At 37.7% G+C, this 26,947-nt stretch overlaps 2 protein-coding genes across 6 annotated transcripts in view; one reads left to right on the top strand and one right to left on the bottom strand.

Annotated features, from left to right (window-relative positions):
- Positions 1–251: 251 nt before the first annotated feature.
- hnrnpdl (heterogeneous nuclear ribonucleoprotein D-like) lies at positions 252–4,810 on the bottom strand. Of its 3 annotated transcripts, none has more exons than XM_065240608.1 (8): positions 4,592–4,810; positions 3,825–3,993; positions 3,575–3,736; positions 3,345–3,476; positions 2,216–2,324; positions 1,964–2,131; positions 1,720–1,817; positions 252–535 (listed from the first exon to the last, which is right to left on the bottom strand). In XM_065240608.1, exons 1-7 carry the CDS (start codon positions 4,675–4,677, stop codon positions 1,747–1,749), a joined length of 897 nt encoding a protein of 298 aa, XP_065096680.1. In that variant the 5' UTR covers positions 4,678–4,810; the 3' UTR covers positions 252–535; positions 1,720–1,746. The 3 variants fall into 3 exon arrangements, with proteins under 3 accessions (XP_065096680.1, XP_065096682.1, XP_065096679.1); XM_065240610.1 differs by having other exon boundaries at positions 252–1,339; XM_065240607.1 differs by having other exon boundaries at positions 252–1,817.
- The window catches only part of enoph1 (enolase-phosphatase 1), a 32,600-nt gene continuing 6,815 nt past the window's right edge, over positions 1,163–26,947 (top strand). Inside the window, exons 1-2 of one of the 3 annotated variants that reach the window (XM_065240613.2) lie at positions 1,163–1,357; positions 6,642–6,743. In XM_065240613.2, coding sequence (XP_065096685.2) covers positions 1,163–1,357; positions 6,642–6,743 — 297 coding nt within the window. Of the gene's footprint in view, positions 1,358–6,278; positions 6,526–6,641; positions 6,744–26,947 lie in introns of those variants that run through there. The other 2 variants (XM_065240612.2, XM_065240611.2) reach the window with 2 other exon arrangements.

Raw genomic sequence — 26,947 nt, forward strand, 5'->3', positions numbered from 1 at the left:
GGAAGTTTGACGTGATTACGTCAGTTTTGAAACGCCGTGTCGTTCTGTGACGTTTATTGGCCATCTTTTGCTCATTATACTCCCCTCCAGCTACTTGTGAATTATCTGTTTTGTGTATGTGCAAGTTAGTGTTTTATATACTTCATGGTTACACGTTTTATCATTTTTATTTTACTTTGTTTTTAATTAAAAAAAGTTTATTTCAATTTTCTTATTCAGATAATATGCATACAAAAAACTCAAACACAACATTTTTATTTTTCATCCCTTTATCCAAAAACTTCAGGAAAACAACTAAAATTCAAAATAAAGTACACTTTTCTAATGAAAATTTAAGAACACATCAGCACAAAACCTATAGGTTCAATCGGAGTAAAGCACAGAATAAGACAAACTTAGAAACAAAACGCCTCGCTATTTACAAGGTTAGACACTGAATTTGTCTTGAGAGGGCCTAATAACATTTTAATAGTTGTTTAAGGACAGGAATCCACAAGTCGCTTCCAGGAAACAAAGTCAAAGTCAGTCTGCCGACCTACAAGAGAAGACAAAACGAGATGAATTATTCTGACTAGCACATAAAAAAGCATGTCCATGTTTGTTAAACTTCTTGAGCTGTCAATTTTAAACTAGGGAAATCACCATTAAAGATTAAAGATCATATGTTTATATCAATTTTTAGATTCATAAAAACAGCTTATAAGCCAGCAAAAGCTCCAGCTCCGTGTGGTTAGTTGATAAACACCATTATGGAGCCACTCCAAATTCTTCTTAAAATTTCAATGACACTTATATCTAGAACCAATAATTCATATTTGATCTGCCTAACACAGATTTCATCAGCTTTTAATGGCTTCAAAACCCAATTTACATATGATCTTTAAAACCTATGTTTAAGGAAAGACGCGAGGTGTACCCATTTGAAGTTCGCTATTGGCTCTAAAGACAAAAAGCAAGCATTATGAGTTTATGCAATTTACAAGGTAAGTGACGCTTTAAGGAAGAAACCAAAGAAAAAAAATCACTGAAGCTCCACAACTGAAATACAAGAGCACTAAAATTAAAAAGAGAATACAACAATGCAGTTATGAATCACTTTATGTTACATTAACAAATACCTGTAAAAAACACATTTTAAGATGTTACAGAAAACCAACAACTTATGAAAAATGGGGGAATCTCCTTTGTCTTTTGTTTGTTTTTACGCTGGTACAGGAAGTTTGAAGAGACCATACCACTGGACAGCGTTTTCTTGTGCATGCCGTGCTCTCTGCCCGCTATGTGCGACGCCCAGAGAATGTCGTGGTCAGGTGACACACGGCCTGCAATGAAGTCCCCGCTGGCAGGTACAAACAAGGTACAATAATCAGAATTAGGGAAAGAAAGGAAAAATAAGGAGAGGCGCCCTTACTCTGTACCCCTTTAGCAGTACTTTACCTGTTACCATTGCTATCAACTCTCTATGTTATTCCTTTATGATCACCTGTTAAAAAGTAGGAGGAGGAAAAGGAAACCCTACAGAAAAACACTTACGTTTTTCTGGCATGCTTACAAGATAAAAAAAATGGCTACACAATCATTAGCGATTAAAGATCTATAGACATTTGTTCAACCGTGATGCACTAATATGCATATGCCTTTGGCTGTTTTAAGATAGTATGTGTCTATTGATCTTTAATATAAAGTCAGATCCAAGCACAGCAAAAGATAAAACCTTACCATTAATATGAACGTTTAGTCACTTTGTCAATATGGCTGGTAGCTATTTTGATGGTTTCCACCCTCCCTTGAAGCCTTGCCGTAACTGCTCTGTTGACCTAAAAATATTCAGGTGAATTAAATTAGGTACAACTGTCCTCAGTCATGACCATCATGAATTACACATTCGTGAACTATGTGTACTAGCATTAAATACATTTCTGACCTCAGCCAGGGCATTTTATATTCATGCATCTCAGCTTACTATTGTATTCATCATAGCCTTGTCCATATCCATAATTTGGATAATTGTATCCAGAATAGTCATAACCAGAGTAGCCATTATAGCCCTGGTTGTATCCGTTCCCATAGCTTCCATAGTTCTGGCCGTAGTAGTTGTTGTATCCTTGATTGTAGCCTTGACTCTGTCCCGCTAAAAAAAAAAAAAAAAATTGTTACAAAACACATGAATGTTAAGTTTTTGCCAGAAAAAGCAGCAATCATCATATTGACTTACTTCCCCGTCCACGGCCTCTGAAGCCTCCTCTTCCTCCCCCAAAGCCCCTTTCTGCTCTGTTTTGCTGCTGTCTATAAACTTCTTTAGGCTGAGCAACTTTGATTTCACACTGAAAATAAAAGTAAACACTTGCATTACCATGACTTATCATCTAATAAGGGCCAAAGATGGTGTCATTACAACTCTCTACAATGCAAGTAAATCACTTGCACATTCAACCACATTTCACATAGGCAACTAAAAATCTTTTTGTTTTTAATTAGCCAACTGTCAATAACCAAATTGCCAGATTTTAGTAATTTAGATACAATAAATAAAGAATGAGTCTGCTGTATGCTTCATCACTTTCTTACATGCACACACTCAAAGTGAATGCAAGAGGCTTAAATGTGCTCAACAGAAAATTGTGCGCTAGATCTAAATGTTTTTCTTTTGGTTTCCCCTTCCATATATATAATAATTCTGTTAACAATTTAAAATTTGTTAAGGTGACTTTGTCTGATCCCTTAAGAAAATAACCATGGTTTAAATATAGTAACAACAAATGTACTATGGTCTCAACAAAATAAGCATAGTTTAACTATGATATTTGTAGTAAAACAAATCTGCCGAAAACATGATTACTTTTTACAATAATTAACCATGTTTTATTTAAGAGATGCAATGTACTGTGCAAACTCTTGGGACAATAAATGTTATAAATGTTGTTACACCTTTTCTTCAGTACATAAACACAAAAGATGCCTTCCGAACGGTTTATTTACAAATAGATGTATTTAAAAACTTTACACAAGATTTACAAATATATATTTAGTACAGATATAAAATCTTTTCAAATTGTGGTGCATTACTTTCAATAAAATTGTGATATTTTATTGGTTTGTAGTTTTTCAATATAATATAAAAAGATGTGTTGAATTCATGAGCTGATCTATTAATACATTTGAATTTTCACTTTCAAGTAAATGGTAGTCTCTTCAAGGTGCTAAAAATGACGTTAAAAATACCTTCATTATTTTAACAAAAATTTCACTATTGGTTTATCCATTACACACTTTAGTTTGTTTGAAATGACAGATCAAATACATACACACATAATTTCATGTAATATTGTTAAATATCTGCATACCTTCCCTGATCCAATCTGATGATATCTGTTCTCCAAAAGTTTCTGAACTGGCTCCTCTGCAACATATGTAATAAAGCAAAAACCTCGCCTTTCGTTTGTTTTAGTGTCAATGGGCAGCTCAATGTTTTCAATCTTCGGAAAATAAGTGGGAAAGAAAAAAAGACAAATCACTAAGATTCAATAAAACTGATTATGTGGTCCCTCTGTTCTTATAGTCCTAAATTACTTACGTCTCCATAAGCTCCAAAGTATTCCCGGATCTGATCTTCAGAAGTATCTGGACTTAAACCACCAACAAAAACTTTTCTGGGGGGCTCCTTGCCCTGAATTGCTTTGGCTCTTTTGGGATCAATCAGTTTTCCATCTAGCTTGTGCTCCTTTAGCTCCAACACCTACACACACCAATGACATGCTATAAACAAACATGTTGTAAATGCAAAATTGTGAAAACCTGTAAGAAGTGTCAGGGTACACAGTTACCCTATCAACACTTTCAGCATCTCTAAAGAGCACAAATCCAAAGCCCCTGGAGCGTCCAGTCATGGGATCTGTTTTAATGGTGCAGTCCAGGACTTCACCAAACTTCGAAAGGTAATCAGTAAGGTCCTTCTTGCTGGTGTCCCAGCTGAGTCCACCAATGAACATTTTCCTACACACAAAAACAAACACACAGCTTTAAAATTGTGGAGCTCTAATTAACCGGCTGTGCACTAATGCAAAGCACCGATGTGGAATTCCTACTAATAATTAAAATCAAGAGTTCACTCGCAATCAACTAACGTTAAGTTAAAACCTTTTTTTTTCACTAACGTTACTAGCACAAAAACATTGTAAGTTACCGCTACGGCGTTTTCAGACAGGTAAGTTACTGTTGCATTACTAATACGACCACTTTACCATGGTCCGGCATATAAACTTTTTGTTAAAAGGAAACCGCATTAGAAACCCACACAGAAAACACAAATATAGAATTAATATGAGTGACCCACATTTAAGATATTCTACGATGCTAGTTTGCTAAAGCTAATGAGTAAAGGTTCATATAACCGCGATACAGTTTGAAACGATGTAAAACAAGATATTCTATTTAACGTATATTAATGAATCGGTAGTGGAATAAATAATTTAGCACATCTAAACTAAATATATCATTTGAATTAACCGTGTTTTAATTTCATCGTGTAAGGCCTCTCTCTCTCTCTCTCTCTCTCTCTCTCTCCCTCTCTCTTTCTCGTATAAACACTCACCCGTCATCCTCCTGGTTTTTACTAGCATTTATTTTGGATCCCTCTGGAAACTCTGAGTTAAAGTCGGTCTGTTCTTCGATCTGCATTCTGTAGTATTTGTGATGATATTAAACGTGAAACGTTTGCGAGATTTTATAACAGCGGGTTTAAAAACGAAAACCTGCATACAAATAAACTGCCGCGTTGAACAAAATGGCTGACGGAGATCAGTGACGTAATCTGTCTGCGTGAGGAAAATGAGAAGGGGGCGGGATTTAAAAAATAAGGGGATATGTCACAATCAGTGGTCACAATACATTTTAAGATGTAAATTCACTGTCTATGTGTAAAATAAATATTTGGTGTCCCCAGAGTACATATGTGACATTTTAGCTCAAAATACCATATAGATAATTTATTATGGCTTGTTAAAATTGCCACTTTGTACGGTGCCAGTGTTGTGTCGAAGTCTGTTCCCCTTATGTTCCCCCTATTTTTCCCTTCAGTGTAGTGTTTTTTATAGCGTTTTTATCACGTTATAGGTTTTATTATTTATATATTTAAAGTTTTAATGGCTACTGAGATGTATATGTGTGCATTTCAGTAATGTATCTGTATTGTTCTTAATGGTAAGTCAATTATTTTTACAGTATAAATCATATTATATGTATAATATATATTTAATATGTATGCAAACATTACATTTTTAAAACAACCAGTAAAGGAAAAAAAAGAAAAAGACAGGCTATATTTTAAAAGAAATACCCAAATAGAAAACTTTCAAATGTATGAAATATTTAATAAATTCTATTATAAAATACATGATATTATTGCCTTTTAGTATAACCAATTCAAATCTTTAATCTTTCTAAATGTAACGTGATGAAAACGCTATAAAAACACTACCCTAAAGGGAAACATAGGGGGAACTGAGTTTGACACAACACCAGTAAAAATGCCAACATATGCTACTCTAAAAATGTGCCGTTTTGGGTGTGTGCTTAAAAATGCAAATGAGCTGATTAAATGCAAACACTGATCACAATGATGGTTTGTTGAAATTAAAACTCAATTGTGCTGTCAATAATTTTTCTCCAGATAAAGGGACGGTATTATTAAAATTTTTAATAACCTAATTTTTCACATTCTTGCGGAGAATGGTTTACTAAAACTAAGCTACTGGGTTGACAGAAGCACTGGGAACCAAATTAGCACTCAAACATGGAAAAAGTTAGATTTTCATGCTATGGACCCTTTAAATAATAAAATATAACAATATATATTCTAGTACATAATGCCTTATGCCACACGCAACACGATTTTAAAACTGATTGGTATAAAAAAATAAATACAAATATAAATAGTTCTATAATACTACATATTAAATAATCCATACTATTCTGTAGGGGAACACTGTAAGAAATATGAGGAGGCTAGAAGGAAGTTGGAAAATCAAGTTGGACAACAAAACATGACAATAGAGTACTTATTGGGGAAATCAATTTATAAAAGTCTAGACTATGTAATTACATTACTAAAAACTACTGCATTAATTGACATACTATAATAGTTTTTATTTATTTTTATTTATTTTTATTTAATCTGCTGCTCACACTCCAGTCCAGTAGGTGGCGGTAATGCACCTTTATGCTGGTTTGCCAACCGCCAATAAAACCGACGAAGAAGAAGAAGAAGATTCTGTAAGGGATTTGTATGTGACGCGTAGGATCTGGCAACCCTGTAACTGCCCCATGTGTTGTTAGCGCATCGCTAGCCTAAATGCTATTACTGATGTGTGTCAAGCTGGTCATCTGACAGAATAAAAAAACACATACATTAATTAACGTCTGTATCGTTTTCTATTGATGAAAATGTCAGCGATCTCAATGCCAGAAACTACTAGAGTTTTGCTGCTGGATATTGAAGGAACCACGACGCCGATTACGTTTGTCAAGGTAAAACGCGCTTGATACTGAAAACAATAACATTTAAAATCACATTGTACAGTTACAATCACTGTGCTCACTAAAACCAGTGCGATGACTTACGGACCTTACCTTTACTCTTGCAGGACATTTTATTTCCATACATAAGAGAGAATCTCGAGGAATTTCTGTCTGCACATTGGGAAGAAGATGAATGCAAACAAGATGTTCATCTGCTCAAAAAACAGGTAAACATCAAAACAGACCTTTAAAAAGAGCTTTTCATATTACATTGATACATGAATTTAATAATACAATTTGCACCATGATTTATTTATACTCAAGTAACATGATATTACTATGTTTTGGCATAATAATAGCATGCAGTTTTGTTGCAGTGGTATGCAAACATAATACGCATTTATACATAATGATATAACAAAACCCATTTTCAGAAAAGTTGGGACACTGCGAAAATGTATATAAATTCAGAAAACAATGACTTGCAAGTCTCATAAACCCATATTTTATTTACAGTAGATTATAAAACATTATTCAAATATAGAAATTTACCATTATAAGCGAAAAGTAATGTGAATTTTACTTAAACCTCTGCTACACCACCACTTTTCAAAAATCTTGAGAGGAGCAACAAAATACTGGAAAAGTAAGTGTTACTAATAGTAGGGATGTTCCGATTGATCGGCCGATGATACTCGCTATGCTTCTCAATGAAGGCCGTCAGATCCAAAAGCCAGAGAGCGCTCTTGTGCAGAAACTTAATATGTGCTGCGGACGAAGAACCAGTCAAGCGCAGCTATGACCATAGATATGTATAATAAAGGCTAATGCTGTGTGCGAAACTGCTCCCTATCCACTATATAGTGCACTATATCGGGTGTCGGCCATTTTGTAGTGGTGTTCCAAACCTGAGTGAACAACTTAATTCCCTACATTCGTTCACTACTTTTTACCCACAATGCCCTCTGATTTTGAGGGTACACTTCGCTCACTCATATTTTCCATGATGCAACGGGAGACGCAGTTATGCTAATTTGAAAACCACGCCCACCAGGGGGGAAATAATCCAACCATCTCCATTGACTTTAGGTATGTCTCAATCAGCTCCCTTGTTCAGTATTCAGTGCACTGATCAGGGAGTCGGACATTTTAAGGGCTGTCTCAATCGCAAAATCCTTCCAGTGCACTGGAACGTTCGTTCCCTAAAAAATCCCACAATGCAACGCAAAAACCAGTGAGCATCGATGGTCACTATGTTCCCTTAAGTGACCTTTTTGAAGGTCGCCAACCGAAAATCACGTGATCCAACTCAATAAACTTTATGAAATGTGACAAAACTTTTAATTTTAGTTTTAAATATAAACACACACCGCTACACAGTAAGGGACAACAATCTACTCAATATTTAAAATTATAATATTTATTTAAAATTGTAAAATATATATATATTTAAAATTAAGTAATTATATTCCCCAATTTTATGCACGGATATGTAAGAGAATAATGACTGCGTTTTTCACAATGTACTGTTTAAAATTAAGTCGAGAGATGTTGGTTTTGCTGGTCATTGATGAGTAACAGCTGTGAGTGATCACAACGTGCTTAAGCAGCCACGTGACAGAAAAATAAGTGAACAGTGTCCCAATGTCAAGGGAACTAGGAGGCTGTTTACACTTGGCATTAACATGCGTTTTTGTCGATCGGATCACAAGTGGACGACGTTAATGCCAGGTGTAAACGGTGTTCAAAACGTTTTGAGCTCGTCCACTTTCAACCACTTTCAACCACATCCAGAGGTAGTCGAAACCACTTTCGATCGGATCGCTTTTGAGTTGCGGAACGCATATGTGGTTGAATGCGTTCGAACAGCCACACGCGACCGCCTTCTCTCCGCCCATTTATCTAATCTGAGGTATTAAACACAAGTTTTACGTCTTTTTTGACTTCTGGCGTAAACATACGGTGAACAGCGCTATTTTTAGCCTTTCATTGATACAACTAAAGCGGCTGATCTCCGTAGTTTCGTTTTGAAAGCGTGTGAAAGTTGCGCGATCCTATTTCATCAATTGCGCTGAAAATTCAGAGAAAGCTCCAACATATAAACGTACAAAACACTATGCAGCATGTATACTTGCTAAACAAGTAGTGGACTCCGACATAATATTAGTTTGCGTTCATATAAACTCATAATTACTCCCACTCGGGTTTGAATGACAGCAGAGAGACTCGCCCACCGTCTCACAGACCACCCCCTCACAGTATTCAGGACAGATGCGGTCGAAAGTGGACAAAAGAGACGGATTTAAATACCAGGTGTAAACGTAATGTGTCTCTCTCGTCCACTTGTGATCCGATCGATGAAAACGCATGTTAATGCCAAGTGTAAACAGCCTCTAGGATCCTTACCTCGGGAGCTAGGGAACGAATTGAGACACAGGGTTTGTATTAGGTGAGGCTGCCTCCTTGTCATTTTTGGCCTGTAACAAATAACAGAATAATGCATAAAATCTGCTGTATGTGACAAGGTGTACAGCTAACAAGCTAAACAACCCAGAAATACGTTTTTATAAGCTGTCAACCCCAAAAAACGAGCGTTTATTGTAACAAAAGTGGATCGCAGACTACGTTTCCCTCCAGTGGGCGTAGTTGTAATAATAATAGTAGTACTATGTTACCTGTAAAGTTACCTGTATCCACTTTTGTGTCTTTAAACCAGGGGTTCTCAAAGTTTACATTCAAAGGTCCAAATCTGAATTCTCATCATTTTCATAGGTCCGGAAAAACTTAAATCATTTGTTTATATAACAAATCAACACAAATAGTTTGGGGAAAAACATAAGTGTATTTTGCATTTAAAGTATTTTTTTTAAACAAACACAAGAAATATGCCAAAAGTAACAAGGTGCAAAATACAGAGCAACCTAATTAGAGAAATGGCACAGTTTGTTCTCCATCAGATGCATAAACTATGGCAAAAAAAGTGTGGTTGGTAGGCAGAGACACTGACCAAAATTAGGGGTGCACCTATAAATTGGCCGATGATGCTTGCTTTGCTTCTCAATGAATTACGGTGAAATGCCGCTACATCCAAAAGCCAGGGGGCGCTCTCGGGCAGTAACTTAATATGCGCTGCAGCCGAAGAACCAGACACACGCAGCTCCAGGAAATGTCTTAAGGATATATTTATATTGCTGTTCTTCAAACATTTTCAGGTATTTCATGATAATAAAGAATATGTATAAAGATTATGTATGACGAGTGTTGCTTTTTTAAATGCATGTTTTAAACGACTCAAACCAACAGTGATTTCAGATTGATAAGGACTTACTGATCAAAAGCCGTAGTACATGAAGTAGCTGTGCATAATATCTGGGTGTGATGGCTACAGCGTCACACAGGACATTTAAAAAAAAACTTGTTTTATTTTCGGACCAGAAATTTAGTCAACTAATTGGTCGATGCCGTCTATACCAGTTGCATAATTAATTTATTTTTACCAATAAAGATATTTTCATTGATTTACTCCTTGATATTTATTCCTTGATATTTATTCCTTTATAAGCAGTTAAATATTACTGTATTCCTGTATTACTGTATAAATATAATTAGCCCATGTTTTATCCCCGACTTTAAATGCTTTAATTTAGGCTATTTTGTAACAGCGCCACAGTTTAGCGCACCATGTAGAACACTCTGGAACCACACCTGTGGCTGGCTGCACTGCTACTTCGCTCAGAAAGGAATATAGTTTTGCTGTATTCATTCAGTTCAAACGCTACCTGTTTTGGCTTAAGTCAGCAAAATGTCCAAGAAATCTAAATCTTTTGTCTGGCTGCATTTTACAAAAAAAGGTCACAGAGTTTGAGTTCGCCTGCTCACAAGGTCTTTTAGGCTATAAGTAAATTGCAGATTAAGTTTTGTTTTTGTAAATCCTCAGACATTATTTTTTACCACTTAATTAAAGGCGGAGTCCATGATGTTTGAAAGCCAGTGTTGATATTTGAAATCGCCTAAACAAACACGCCCCTACCCCAATAGAATCTGGACCTTCTGTTGATAGACCCGCCCCACACATACGCAACCCGGCATTTGATTTGATTTGATTGGCTATAAGTGTGTTTTGGTAGTCGGCCCGTCTCCTTTTCCAAACCGTTTTTCAAACATCGTGGACTCCGCCTTTAAGTTTTGCTTTATAGAAAGCATTTATTTAAAGTGAATTTTGTTTTGTATAAATTGTTTCTTAATTTTAATAAATGTTTCATCAACCAACTGCTCCTAATAAATAAAAAGCAAATATAGCAGACAATATAATAAACGCACATGGAGGCGCCGGCACGGCGCGTTCACTTGCATTGCATTGTTAACTAGAACGCACCTCATAAATTAATAAAACTCAGCGTATGCCTATATGCCTCATACATTAGCATTAAATATCTTTGCTGCATTCATTCTAGAAGATGACAAGTGCTTTCTCACACACCGTGAGTTATGCTGAGTTTATACCAACCGCGTTTTGGGCGTCAAAATCGCATCTACCGCTAAACGATAACGTCACTTGACTCAAAAGTGAAGTGTGTATTATTACCAGGTTGCCCAATGTCCTCACTGACACTCTTCCAAGCGAGGTCCTTTTTATTCCTGTCTCCTCTATAGAAATAAGAACTTGTGTGGTATAGCTCCGGGTGACTGCTTACGGACAATATCAAGCGTTTGTTGAATGAGTGACTCCGGGCGGGGCTGCCACCACAGCAGCAAGCAGGCTCCTGATTGGGTAACGCGGCGCGAAATTCCGCCAAAGTTCAAATTTTTCAACTCGGGCGTCAGCCGCAAATTGCACAAAAAGCACCATTTGAGGAGCGAGGCGGAAACGCGTCTTAAATCTACAGGTTATGGGAAATTTAAAAATCTACTGTATGGGAATACTTTGGGTATACGTAAAATGAATGTGGGGTTGTCCTTGAAGATGGATATCCAGTTTGCAAGAAATGTGGACGAAGAGTGACTGCAAAAAAAGGCACTAAAGCCCATTTAAGTTATTTATATTCCAGATCAATTTAAGTTGATTATACTTAGGCCATATAATAAAAACTATACATTTCACTCACTATATGACGATGAGAACAAATTAATATATCCAGAACAGCTCTGATAAAATTTAATGAGTATTTTATCATTTTATTTACAATAACAAAATTAAAATTAATAATAGAGATCGACCGATACTCATTTTTTTAAACCGATGCCGATAACAAATATTTGGATGCTAATGTGCCTGATAACCGATATGCTGAACCGATTTTTATTTATTGTTATACTTCTGTTTTTGACATAATAATTACTACAACACTACTGAACTGAACAAACCCTTATAATAATAATAATCATCATCTTCACAATCACTCCCTCTTTGCATACAAAGTCATAAATAGAGGGGTCTGAAAGAGTGAAGAATAATATTAATTTAATGAATAATGTAGAAACTATATTACCATTACATGGACTATTCCAAACACCCCTATCATTTCGTCAGAAATGGACTGATCCAAAGTTCGCGCTCCGGTTGCCAGGTTACGGAGCGGGAGAGAGAGAAAAGTATAGCGGAGTTGGCTGCTTGTTATACATAGTTTATAGAGTAAAACAGGCGGATTAAGTGCCTTTTTTGGGATATAATATTGTTGTTTTGACCAGCAACCTGTAGCCTTCAGCAATCCAACCAGTAGTTAGCAAAGAGATTTTACAAATAATATCACTGACTGGAATAATACTTTCAGGAAAGTAACAAACAAAACGGCTTATATATCATCAAATTTCTTAACTGGTAACATTATTTGATGTCAGAATAATTAATATTTAGTTGTTTTAGCTTATGAAATGGCTGTTGACAGCGCTGTTTATCTATGCATTTACTCACGCATTAACTGTATTAAACTGTGATCGCTTGCGGAGGTAATAAATAATTAATTAATATCCACAGACATTTATTTAGATATTTTAGCAAAATAATGTTTATCTGGTAAATGTTAATGTAACTTAGGGTAAATCTTGTTAAAAGTGGTAGATGTGCTTTAGCCTTCAACCCCGGTAAGTGATCAACAATATGAACGTGATTTTACGATGCTTATGATAAGCATAAATAACAGAAAAACGAATTTAATTTAGCGTTTTTAATTCCACCAAGCATTAATTAATGGCTGTTTTATTCATGCAAAGCTACGTCGTTATTGGGACCGGATTTTATGGATCAGCCAGCGTGACTGTGAGTTCGTCTCTATTCTTGGACAAGCTGAATACATTGCTTTAAATATATCAACTTATTTAACATAACATACATTAATGCACAAATAAGATGTGTTATAAATGCCTCATATGCAAAGTAAGTATACTCAAAGTCCTTTTAATGAAGTCGCGTCACTCCGCCGTCATATTTGCTGTGCACGCTGCTGCTGCTGTGAGCTCCTCTCCTCAGATGCGTCCAGCGCGCAATTCTCTTGTTTATCGGTCAATCCGATATTACAAAACCGATATCCGATAATCGGAAAATGCTCAAATATCGGGGAAAATATCGGAAAACAGATATATCGGTCGATCTCTAATTAATAATAAAAGTTTACTTTTTTCGAAAGTGTATTTTTTTCCAAAAAAGTTTGATATTATAAACCATATGTTCAACCCAAAACCCCTATCTGTTTTTTATTCATTTAAGGGTCATTGTAGCTAATAATAATAATAATAATAAGTGTTTAATACCGGCAAACCGTGAAACCGTCTGAGACGATTATCATACCGTGGAAATCGCACACCGTTACAACCCTAGTTGCGTTTTTTACGCATTAGTTTTATCGTGTTGCAGTCTATTCGGCAACATTCCGCATACGACGGGCTTAGATTTGGAAATATATTACATCTACATTTTAGTGGTAACAGATACGGTGATGATGATCATCTTCTTTCTTTATTGTAGCACTACCTCAAACTAAAACGGAGTCTCTTCGGAGCTGTCATTTTCTTAAATGAGCTGCGGCAATGTTTCAAATGAGCTTCTAACACTAGACAAACGCCTTTTTTTAACATGATCACCTTGTACCCAAACCATTTCGAAAAGCCATTTGTCCTCCAATTCGGCGTTTGCTGGACTTATGTTTTTGTTTTTATTTGTACAGTTGACACGTTTGAAATAGCCTAAATAATGTAACAAAACGAAAATAAACCTAAAGGCCATCCTACTATACAACCTATTATTATTAGGATTGTTTTTAGGCTATTTTTGTGTGTGTGTGTGTGTGTGTGTGTGTGTGTGTGTGTGTGTGTGTGTGTGTGTGTGTGTGTGTGTGTGTGTGTGTGTGTGTGTGTGTGTGTGTTTGTTTTAAAACGCCTAGATCGGCTGGACAAAAGTCAACCCATAGCTTCAAATTAAAGAAGAATATACAGGCTGTATAAATGAGAGTTTTAAGGAGTTTCCATTATTTGTGATGTTTTACCAGTTATATTTTTTGTAGCGTGCGGGTGTGGTCAGGTGCACGATTGTGACTGTCACTATAGACCTAGTACAGAGCTCCTCATTTTGCAGTTTAAAAAAATCACTTAATTTTCAAAGAATTTTATTATTATTATTGTTTTATGTATTATTATTGATGTTTTTTTTTTGTTTTATAAATTCTCTATGACAAAAATATTGCGTCTTTTTTATTTTTAGTCGACTAATCGATGCGCAGGACAGGACTTTGGTCGAATAAGCATTTCTTTGGTTGACTACAGCCCTACACAGCACCTATTGGGCATTATTTTGCTTTTTGTTATAAGCCAGGCAGCCTCTCGCAATACAAAGTCAATGGAGACTGATGGATTGTTTTCCTCCAAGTGGGCGTGGTTTTCAGGTTATGACGCATTGCGCTCCTTCTCTATAAGTAAAATCAGCTGAAGGATACTGACAATAAACACCAAAAATGTACATTTATACACTTTTGGTAGTTCTTGTGGTCAGTTATTTTCTACTTTTAGAAAATAAACCAATAAAAAAAGAATTGTGATATCTTTTATTTAAAATTAAATACCAATTTTATTAAACAATAAATAAACAGCAGTAAATAAATATGTTACGCAGGTGTTTTGTTCTCTTTATTATCAACTAAAACAATAAACATGACAAACAGTAAGAAAGTAGACTTAACGTTTCACAGTACACACTGCACCTGGCAGCCGTCTTGTCTTAGTCAGCTCGCTCACTCGTAGCATTGTGTTATCGTGATATAGTTATCTTTTTTTTTAAAGATATTAAATTGCGCAAGTTCCCCCTTACGTCACTCCTCTTCAGTCACAATGAACCTTACGACAGTAGTTGGTTAACGTTGCTTTAGGGAAATGTGAAGAAACAGTTTTGTTAGGGATGTCCCGATCCAATCACGTGATCGGAAATTGGGCGTTTCAGACTCGATCGGAATCTGACGTTACCTCCCAATCAGGGCTGCGTTTAGCCCCGACAAAACGTTGCACAATGTTTTTTTTTAAACAGAAACAGTGATGCATTGAACACTGTGTTGTCATGACTCAATAGTTGCAACTACGGTAGCTGAGAGGCCATGCTTTGTGTTCTTTTTTTTTAAATGATTCCGGAGCCAATGAAAGAGAACATTAAACTTGAACCCATTGTGCGAGCTGTCTCTTTAGTACCGCGTGGTTTATTTACATGTTGCTGCTGATTGGACTGCGGTTCTGACACACCCACCAAACAATAGAAAATATATCTCAAACTAGAGATCGACCGTTTCATCAGATTTGCCAATTAATCCGCGCCGATAACAATAATTCCGACCGATAGTTTTTTCAGGTTGCGTTTGTTGCATACTCAACAGGGAAGACAGCAGGGAAGCTCTGCTTTTGATCTGCATTAAAAAGTAGTAGACCGCCCTCTACTGGCAAAAACTGACACCATTAATGCCTCGTGCTGGTTGTTGTGATACTCACCACAGCAACAGGGGATACATAGCACAAAGTTCACGTGGTCATATTCTCTTTTACAAATTACATACCTGTATAAGTAAGAAAAAGATGCTGCATTAGTTGTAAATTACATTTTTACTAGGGGTGGCACGGTCCATGAAAAAAATCCGAACCGTTCGGTTCGCTTGTCTCGGTTCGGAGCGCGTGTGTACCGCACGGTTCAACGGTTCATGGCATGCGCAATGTAGTCTCATGCCCTGTATGTGATCTCAGATTGCGTGTTTCCCTTTCGCGCGAAAGAAGAGGTGACTGGTTTGGAGTATAAGTACTGCAGGTTATGTTACGTGTAGAAATGGCAAGTGGGAGAGAAAAGGAAGTCTGCCCGCAGTTGGAGGATGCGCCAGCGTCGTATAAGTTTGGTGTGTGGAAACATATTTTTATTTCATGTTACCCATGATGACAGCGGAAATAAAACAATAGATTGAACTGCAGTCTATGGGTTGAATATGCTCGAACAGCCACAGGAGATCGCCTTCTCTCCGACCATTTATCTGAGGTACTGAACACAATGTTTTACGTCTTTTCGTATTCAGCGCTATTTTTAGCCTTTCATTGATAAAGCGAAAGCGGCTGATTTCCGCGTAGTTTCATTTTGCTAGCGTGTGAAAGTTGCGCAATCTTATTTCAGAAATTGCCCCTCAAAGTAAACAGGACAGAAGTGGTCAAAAGTGGACAAAAGAGACGGATTTAAATATTACAGGTGTAAAGGTTATGTTTCTCTCTCGTCCACATATACTCTCAGTATTAAAGCAGCCTCTCAGTGATAAACCTAAGAGCTACACTGAAGTTGGCATTTTAATAAATGCAAGTTATCTTTGTGTGCTAAAAATGCACATAAAGTTCATGTAGATGGCAATACACATTCTCTTTTTTTGCCAAATAAATGAAAAGCATGTTGAAATCATCAATGTCTTCCCTCTTGCTCTATCAAAATCTCACCTGGCTTTCCTCAGAGATGGTCCCAATAATGTGCTTAAAGTCAAATTTAGTTTGTGCATGATTACATGATATAACTTTTTTTTAATACTGTATCCTAAATTATGGATAATTAATACATTAATAAGATAATACATTTCTGGAGTGTTAAAAATGTAAAGAAAAAATAACAACAAGAACCGTACTGAACCGAGAACCGTGACCATAGAACCGTGATACGAACCGAACCGAGGGTTTTGTGAACCGTGCCACCCCTAATTTTTACCAATGTTGTAAACCTTTTTAGCGAGGACCAGGAGACTTGGATTTCCTCGAGCAGTAGTCTTTATTGCAGAAAGCGATCTTCAAATCAGAGCATAGAGCTCGGGACGGTGCAGTAACCAAGTCTGGCTTACAGTAGCCCTACATTGCATTTATACTAGGGATGCACCGAAATAAAAATTCTTGGCCGAAACCGAAAAAGAGGAAACCAAGGCCGAAAGCCGAAACACCGAAAGAAAATATGCCAATTATTAGTACTACCATTGCACTTATGGTATTTTTGCGTGTAATAGAAATGGAGTCAACACACACAATTTGAGAAGAAAATTAAGCCAAACAGCATGTGGCATAAACAACCCCAACTTCAGTTATATAAGCTATCTGCCACTGGTGAGTAGGCTACTAGTGACACATCAGGTTGTTAAAAGTTAAACTGTTTATTTAATTAATCCTTTGGTGCTTGTTTACCATGCAGTATACTGTATACATTTAAAAACTGAGATGTGCTAGTTGTGGTTTTGTTTTAACTTTAATGTTACAAAATGCTAATAAAAAATTATGGCATTTTAATGCACGTTAAAACCCGCATGGATCGAAGGCTCAGTCAAATATGAATATCTTCTTCTTTATTTAGTATGACATGTTTTTGTTTAGAAAGAAAATCCTATTTAGCCTACCTTCTCCTGTGAAACCCGTTTTTCTCATTAATGCCAGCTACAGAAAAAACTCTGCGTTGTGGACCTAACAAATATATCTGAATTTAATATTATGATACAAATAACGCAAGCTGGCTTGATACATTATTGCTGAGGGGGCAAAGTTACGAGCTTAATTTAACAACACTTCACAAAACAGAGCTTTTGTTTGCTGTTACGGCATTTGCAGTTATCGGGTTCGTTAAAACCATATCCACAGATAAAATAATTTTTCTTAGTTTCGCTTTCCATGTGTGTCTCGTGTCGTTTTAACAACAAAATAAACTAGGCTATATAAGGAAGCTAACAAATCTCTATGATGCACGCTGATGCGGCGGCGGAGAAGCACTTCTAACACCCGGCATTAAAACTCTAAACACTTAAATTAGTCTGCAATCTGAATTACCAAAACAATCAGAAATATAGCTGCAAGCAGCAATACCGGGGTCAAGCCGAAAAGGGCACAGAAGGATGTAAAATTGAGTTTGGATAAGCAGATTAAAGAACCTAGGTAAACCTATTGATAACAGATAAAAAACCGGCAATGTAACCAACAAAAATAATCTATGTTCTTGTCTACTGCAACTGTCCTTCGGTTATTGACAATCATGGAACATTAGAGCACTGAAGGACATGTATGTGATGCTTGCAGTGGGCAAACATGGGTCACAGCATGTTACAACAAGTTAAAAGAGTCAAAAGAGACCATCCCCATGTCTCTGCGATGTTCTGATGCAGAGAAAAAGCTCTTGCAAAAACAGTTGATAACGTATTCTCATTGGTTGCTAGAGAGTAAATGGACATCCACTAGTGATTATAGTCAAAGCCATGAAAGGAATAATCCATGATGACTCATGGTTTTAGATGTGTTGTTGCAGTAGTTTTAGGCAAAAAATGCCATATTCTATCTCAAAACCAGTAGGTGGCGCAATGACAAAATTCGTGCATGCAACCTCAGGTCATAACTGTGTTACATCTAGCTAGTTTTATGACTATACACTTTAGTTTAGTGAAGAAACAGTTGTATGACCATAGGGTGGCTTGATTTCAAAGTTTTTATTCAATTATAAGGCCAACTAGTGGTGCAAGCATACAATTTTTTTTGTGTAGTCTCAGACTGTGGTCGTACATCAGCGTATCAAATATGGTGAAAAAATCTCTTTGCGTTACGAAGTTATAACCATTTATGTGTAAAAACACAAAATTTAAAGGTAATTTTTTGTTTTTTGCAATTTTCGGCCATTTCTGATGAAAATTTTAATATAATGCCAATTGAACTTTTTGTTCAGAAGGTAATGCAATATTCTTCCTATGATGTTTTCGAGTCGATCAGAATTACACTCGCGGAGATATTCGCGCGTGTTTTTTAAGTGCTGTTTTGCTGCGCAGGGCTAACCGTAAGGCGAAATCTGGCATGTTTGGTAACGTTGGACTCGGCAACTATTCTGGACTTCAGCGAAACAAGTCCCGTGAAAAAACACAGATCAGAGCCAAAGTTATAAGCATGTACAACATTCGTATGACCACTAGGTGGCGCTGTGACGAAACTCTGCATGCCCCCTCAGATCCTCACTGGCATCACAACTACCAAGTGTGGCGTCAATAGACATGAGATTGGCGAAGATACAAACTAAAACCTGTTTTTTTGCGCTCTATGTAAAATTTGTTGACGCGCTATACGAAAACGGAATGGTTTATCAAAATTCTTTTAATAACTTTTTGCCCTGAGTGTCTCTAGATGCTACAAACCGTTTTCCGTGGCAATTGGGCAAAAGCTCTAGGACAAGTTCGCAAAAGTAGGTTTTATGAATAAATCAAAATGGCGGAAAATTTTTCATGACGGAAAATGACGTCATAGGGTCCAATCGAATCGTCTTGAGCCAAGGAATCAGAGGATACAAGAATTTAGTGTCTAGGACTTACGGGTCAGAAGTTATAAGCAAATACATAAGTGCAAATTTGGACTGTTGGTGGCGCTAGCGGGTTAGAGATACAGACTTCAAATTTGCTGTGGAGACTTTTTGGACAGTCCTCTATCAGTGTGCCAAATTTCATAACTTTCCTACGTACGGTTCTATAGGCTGCCATAGACCGCAATGGCGGAGGAAGAAAAAGAAAAAGAAAAAGAAAACTAACAGATACAATAGGGGTCTTCGCCCATTCTGGGCTTGACTCCTAAATACATATTAATTTTTCATGTATATTTTACATTAAAGTCTGTAAAAGACCTCACAGGTGAAGTGAAAAAGGATTAAATGAGCAGTAGCCGTAATGCTGCGGTGGCGGATTAAAAACATTTGAATATCATTTTTCCATTCTAATTATTATTGCAGATCGAATATTTGACCATTCGTCCACATCCCTAACTTTAAAAGCATTCATGTTTCATGTCTGTTATTCTGGATGTTAATCTGAACTAGAGCTGCAACTAACGACTATTTCTTCTGTCGACTAATCTAGCGATTATTTTTCCGATTAGTCGACTAGTCTAACGACTATTTTTTATTATTAATACAGTGTTCTTTTTTGATTAGCTATTTAATCTGTTGGATAATCTGTTTTCTACTCTCTGTCTGATCTGACAGTTATTGTTTGTTTTATTGTATTTTAAAGGAATAGTCTACTCATTTTCAATATTAAAATATGTTATTACCTTAACTAAGAACTGTTGAATCATCCCTCTATCATCTGTGTGTGTGCACGTAAGCGCTGGAGCGCGCTGCGACGCTACGATAGCATTTAGCTTAGCCCCATTCATTCAATGGTACCATTTAGAGATAAAGTTAGAAGTGACCAAACACATCAACGTTTTTCCTATTTAAGACGAGTAGTTATACGAGCAAGTTTGGTGGTACAAAATAAAACATAGCGCTTTTCTAAGCGGATTTAAAAGAGTAACTATATTTTATGGCGTAATAGCACTTTTGGAGTACTTCGACTTGGCGCAGTAACACCCTCCCTCTCCCATTATGAGAGTGAGAAGAGGAGCGGACTTTTCAGGCGAGTCGAAGTACTCCCAAAAGTGCTATTACGCCATAAAATATAGTTCCTCTTTTAAATCCGCTTAGAAAAGCGCTACGTTTTATTTTGTACCACCAAACTTGCTCGTATAACTACTCGTCTTAAATAGGAAAAACGTTGATGTGTTTGGTCACTTCTAACTTTATCTCTAAATGGCAGCATTGAATGAATGGGGCTAAGCTAAATGCTATCGTAGCGTCGCAGCGCGCTCCAGCGCTTACGTGCACACACACAGATGATAGAGGGATGATTCAACAGTTCTTAGTTAAGGTAATAACATATTTTAATATTGAAAATGAGTAGACTATTCCTTTAACACAACTGAATGCTATTTTCACATATTATCTGTTCTGTTGTCAGATATGGGGGACAGTTTCCCAGACAGGGATTATACTAGTCCTAGACTAAAATAAATATAAGAGCTGTCCAAACTGAAAACATCTTGCACTGACATATCTTAAAATACATCAGTGCCCTTAGTTTGGCATCAAAATGCACACAAGTAATGTTTTTAGTAAGGCATGTTTGTTTAAACTAATTATATTTCCTAATTAAACTAAGGTCTAGTTCTGGCTTAAGCTAATGGAAACCACCCAGGGCCGGAGTGGGACTCATTTTCAGCCCTGGAGTTTCATGACTTAGACCGGCCCACTTTAGTTCATGACTGACTATATTAAAATAATACAGTTAAATCCTCAGTAGCCTATACATAAGTGTGCAATAGTGAACTGTTTTCTGCATCCTTGCAATTCATTGTATTTTTTTAAATAGATAATTTCCATATCAATGCAAATACAGTAAACAATTATGATTTTTGCTCTAATCTTGCAGCCCTAAGATAAGGTATTTTTATATTATTCAATTAAACATATTCAAAAGCTACTAAAAGGGAACAAATGTGTTTGTGTTTTCCCCTATATTTCTATTTTTAAAAAATGGTGGGTCTTGAGATTACCTGTTGGGTTGAAAAAGTTTAGAAACTCCTGATATACAATACACAAGCAAGATTTATCAAGTATGCAGAGGAACAGGAGGAAAAATAAAAAATCCTTATCTTAATTTTTAGTACTTGGATCATGTACATTGCCAAATACCTTGTGTCATAAAAGAACAAATATTGAATGGACTTGTTTTACTTAAGAAAACATTATATTCATATGAAACGTTTTAAATAAACTGATGAGTTTTGCATCAAATAAGTCTTTGTTATCAAAAGACGATGAATAATTTAACTATTCATAGATCATTCATTATTTGTCTCATTTTCATTTAAGTGGCTGTTCATATCAGGTCACGCATCTAGACGCGCGGCAAACGCCCTCAAATACAGACGCATCTGAATCTAAACTCGTGTTCACAGGCGAGCGCTTTGAAAAGCAACCCGTGCGTCTTGCGCTAACATTTTTAAAGCCGGCAAATTACGCGAGTGGGGCTGAATAAGTGCTGGCAGCAGCAACCTTCAACCCGGTGGCATGACAACTCACAATTCGGCGCAAATTAAACAATTGCCTTTACACAGAATTACTACAGAAGGCACGCGCGGGCATAGGAGAGAGAGCTCGCGCACAAGCACATAACCTGTTTGTGTGGGAAAACACTGCTAATCTTTCATGATAAACTCGAATCAGTCGTCTTCTCTGCCAGTAACATCTGACGTTTACGTGAAAATGCAAGTACAAAACACAGCCAACTTTTAATTCTTTCATTCAGTGTCATGTATGAGAGGCGCTGTCTAGGGGCTTCACGCAGAGAAAGAGAGAGAGCGCGCGTGCACGAGAGGCACCACCGAGCGCGCACAACAATAAATGAAGCCGTTTTAAATGAAAATAAAAATGTAACGTTAAATGTTGCGGCCATTGTTGATTTTGTGGCGCACACAAACAAATCAATGTATGGATAACACTGCCAGGAGCAGAAGCCGCCATTACGCGAAATGAATGTAAACAGCGACGCGTCGACGCATTTTACGCATGTCGACGTATTTTCATAGTCGACGTAATCGATGACGTCGACGCGTCGTTGCAGCACTAATCTGAACGAATGTTTAGTCGGAGCTTGTGAAAACTGTACACAAATGCCCAGAGAAAATCCGCGGTTTTGGACACAAACATTACGGGCGTGGGCGGGAGTGGAACTCAGAAATTTGTCGGACCCGGGTTTGAGAAAAATCTAGATAATTCCGGTATTAACACTTTGGGCTCTATCTTGCACCCAGCGCAATTGACTTTGTCCGTGACGCATGTATCATTCGTATTTTGCCCCGGCGCACAGCGGGTTTTTCCCGTCACAGAAGCACGTCGGCAAACTAGGGAATGAACTTGCGCTCCCTGGGTGGTTCAGCGCAAAAAAAGAGGCGTGTTCCAGCGCAAACCATCCCTGATGCTATTTTGCAGTTTCAAAAAACAATTGCGCCAGTGACCAGAAAAAAAAAGTTTAAAGTCAGTGGCGCGTTGCGCGTTGTTCATTATGCTATTTTAAGGGCGCATGCTTGACCATAATGTATAGCGTGCACAACGCGCATATACTTTGCTTATCTAATCTACACAGATGCAACAGTTATTTTTGCAAATCATAAATTGTTACACTTAAAAATATTAATACACGAGATAAGAGGAATCATAGTGGTGAGCATTGTGGTGATAGTTTTTATTTATTCTCATGCAAATAACGATTAAAATATTTTCATAACTTTGTTGTGTGGCTGTATTACGTTTATTTTATGTAAATAATAATTAAAATGTTTTCATAAGAAACCTTAATGTATATGAACTTGATTTGTAAGAGTACTTTGGGGTTGGACCTTGCTTGCGTTTCTTGGGTCCGATTTCAAAGCCCCCAAACCCTTTCAGCGGTGAGGGTGGACGCAGCGATGTCCTCTGCTGGCGTCAAGTCCTGAGGCAGATCCACCTCCCGTTACACGGCGTGCCCGATTTATGCTGGCAAGCGTGGGATTCCCCCGTACAAGGACTTCGGTCTCCTCGGCTGTGAACCGCTCCTGGCGTGCGCCTGGTAAATCCGTCATAATAATAGCAACCCGCCATGGAACTTGCGCCCTTGCGTTTAAAGGGAATGTTGGCTAGCGTTCTGATTGGTTTATTTGACGTTACGCCCAAACCACACCTATGAATAATGAACCTACTTCAGACCAACCCCTTATTGATTTGCGCCCGGCGCAAGAGTTATTTCTCACGCCGGGAAAATAGCAACAGCGCCCAAGATCCGCCCACAAACTCACTTGCGCGTTGCGCTTCGCACTTGCGTTTCAGATCGTTAAAATAGGGCCCTACGAGTCTCATTTTGAGAAATCACAGGACTCGACAATGCGATTGTTAATAGCTTGCACGGCGTCTTTTAAAACACAGTGAGCAGCACAGATACACGGTTTCTTTATACATTTATAAAGTCAGACGTGTCTGCACAAACTGCGTGTCCTCTCAAACTAGGGCTGTAAAGATTTATCGTGCAAATGCGCGTTTTCTCAATGAATTAATTTGAATGAATATCGCCGTTCTTCAGATTGTTTCAGGTATTTTCATGATAATAAAGAAGATTTTGAATGATTTTATTTAACAAGTGCTGCTTTGGGGCTGTGTACACTTTGTATTAAGATGTATTTTCATCGATCGGATCACAAGTGGACGAGAGACACATCACGTTTACACCTGGTATTTAAATCCGTCTCTTTTGTCCACTTTCGACCGCTTCTGGATATATCAATGCAAATACAGTAAACAATTATGATTTTTGCTCTAATCTTGCAGCCCTAAGATAAGGTATTTTTATATTATTCAATTAAACATATTCAAAAGCTACTAAAAGGGAACAAATGTGTTTGTGTTTTCCCCTATATTTCTATTTTTAAAAAATGGTGGGTCTTGAGATTACCTGTTGGGTTGAAAAAGTTTAGAAACTCCTGATATACAATACACAAGCAAGATTTATCAAGTATGCAGAGGAACAGGAGGAAAAATAAAAAATCCTTATCTTAATTTTTAGTACTTGGATCATGTACATTGCCAAATACCTTGTGTCATAAAAGAACAAATATTGAATGGACTTGTTTTACTTAAGAAAACATTATATTCATATGAAACGTTTTAAATAAACTGATGAGTTTTGCATCAAATAAGTCTTTGTTATCAAAAGACGATGAATAATTTAACTATTCATAGATCATTCATTATTTGTCTCATTTTCATTTAAGTGGCTGTTCATATCAGGTCACGCATCTAGACGCGCGGCAAACGCCCTCAAATACAGACGCATCTGAATCTAAACTCGTGTTCACAGGCGAGCGCTTTGAAAAGCAACCCGTGCGTCTTGCGCTAACATTTTTAAAGCCGGCAAATTACGCGAGTGGGGCTGAATAAGTGCTGGCAGCAGCAACCTTCAACCCGGTGGCATGACAACTCACAATTCGGCGCAAATTAAACAATTGCCTTTACACAGAATTACTACAGAAGGCACGCGCGGGCATAGGAGAGAGAGCTCGCGCACAAGCACATAACCTGTTTGTGTGGGAAAACACTGCTAATCTTTCATGATAAACTCGAATCAGTCGTCTTCTCTGCCAGTAACATCTGACGTTTACGTGAAAATGCAAGTACAAAACACAGCCAACTTTTAATTCTTTCATTCAGTGTCATGTATGAGAGGCGCTGTCTAGGGGCTTCACGCAGAGAAAGAGAGAGAGCGCGCGTGCACGAGAGGCACCACCGAGCGCGCACAACAATAAATGAAGCCGTTTTAAATGAAAATAAAAATGTAACGTTAAATGTTGCGGCCATTGTTGATTTTGTGGCGCACACAAACAAATCAATGTATGGATAACACTGCCAGGAGCAGAAGCCGCCATTACGCGAAATGAATGTAAACAGCGACGCGTCGACGCATTTTACGCATGTCGACGTATTTTCATAGTCGACGTAATCGATGACGTCGACGCGTCGTTGCAGCACTAATCTGAACGAATGTTTAGTCGGAGCTTGTGAAAACTGGACGCAGCGATGTCCTCTGCTGGCGTCAAGTCCTGAGGCAGATCCACCTCCCGTTACACGGCGTGCCCGATTTATGCTGGCAAGCGTGGGATTCCCCCGTACAAGGACTTCGGTCTCCTCGGCTGTGAACCGCTCCTGGCGTGCGCCTGGTAAATCCGTCATAATAATAGCAACCCGCCATGGAACTTGCGCCCTTGCGTTTAAAGGGAATGTTGGCTAGCGTTCTGATTGGTTTATTTGACGTTACGCCCAAACCACACCTATGAATAATGAACCTACTTCAGACCAACCCCTTATTGATTTGCGCCCGGCGCAAGAGTTATTTCTCACGCCGGGAAAATAGCAACAGCGCCCAAGATCCGCCCACAAACTCACTTGCGCGTTGCGCTTCGCACTTGCGTTTCAGATCGTTAAAATAGGGCCCTACGAGTCTCATTTTGAGAAATCACAGGACTCGACAATGCGATTGTTAATAGCTTGCACGGCGTCTTTTAAAACACAGTGAGCAGCACAGATACACGGTTTCTTTATACATTTATAAAGTCAGACGTGTCTGCACAAACTGCGTGTCCTCTCAAACTAGGGCTGTAAAGATTTATCGTGCAAATGCGCGTTTTCTCAATGAATTAATTTGAATGAATATCGCCGTTCTTCAGATTGTTTCAGGTATTTTCATGATAATAAAGAAGATTTTGAATGATTTTATTTAACAAGTGCTGCTTTGGGGCTGTGTACACTTTGTATTAAGATGTATTTTCATCGATCGGATCACAAGTGGACGAGAGACACATCACGTTTACACCTGGTATTTAAATCCGTCTCTTTTGTCCACTTTCGACCGCTTCTGTCCTGAATACTGTGAGTGGTTGGTCTGTGAGACGGTGGGCGAGTCTCTTTGCTGTCATTCAAACCCGAGCGGGAGTAATGATGAGTTTATATGGACGCAAACTAATATTATGTCGGAGTCCACTGATTGTTTAGCAAGTAAACATGCTGCACAGAGTTTTGTACGTGTGAATGTAAGAGCTTTCTCTGAATTTTCAGCGCAATTGATGAAATAGGATCACGCAACTTTCACACGCTTTCAAAACAAAACTACGGAGATCCTCCGCTTTAGTTTTGTCAATGAAAGGCTAAAAATAGCGCTGTTCACCGTATGTTCACGCCAGAAGTCAAAAAAGGCGTAAAACTTCTGTTTGATACCTCAGATTAGATAAATGGGCGGAGAGAAGGTGGTCGCGTGTGGCTGTACGAACACATTCAAACCACATATGTGTTCCGCAACTCCAAAGCGATCTGATCGAAAGTGGTTTCGACTACCTCTGGATGTGGTTGAAGTGGACGAGCTCAAAACGTTTTGAACACCGTTTACACCTGGCATTAACGTCGTCCACTTGTGATCCGATCGACGAAAACGCATGTTAATGCCAAGCGTAAACAGCCTCTTTTTTTAAATGCACGTTATAAACGAATCAGACTCATAATGATTTTAGATTGATAAGGACTTCTTACTGACCAAAACGC

The sequence above is a fragment of the Paramisgurnus dabryanus genome, chromosome 10 (genome assembly GCF_030506205.2).
Source record: "Paramisgurnus dabryanus chromosome 10, PD_genome_1.1, whole genome shotgun sequence".
In the NCBI taxonomy this organism is placed as follows: domain Eukaryota; kingdom Metazoa; phylum Chordata; class Actinopteri; order Cypriniformes; family Cobitidae; genus Paramisgurnus; species Paramisgurnus dabryanus.

What these genes read in the sequence shown, in the direction of transcription:
- hnrnpdl (XM_065240608.1), bottom strand. Translation starts at nt 4,677, where the DNA reads ATGCAGATCGAAGAACAGACCGACTTTAACTCAGAGTTTCCAGAGGGA. An exon ending in ACTTTGGAGCTTATGGAGAC is followed by an intron (nt 3,477 to 3,574) that starts GTAAGTAATTTA and finishes TATTTTCCGAAG; the next exon opens with ATTGAAAACATTGAGCTGCC. An exon ending in ATCAGATTGGATCAGGGAAG is followed by an intron (nt 2,325 to 3,344) that starts GTATGCAGATAT and finishes TTTTATTTTCAG; the next exon opens with TGTGAAATCAAAGTTGCTCA.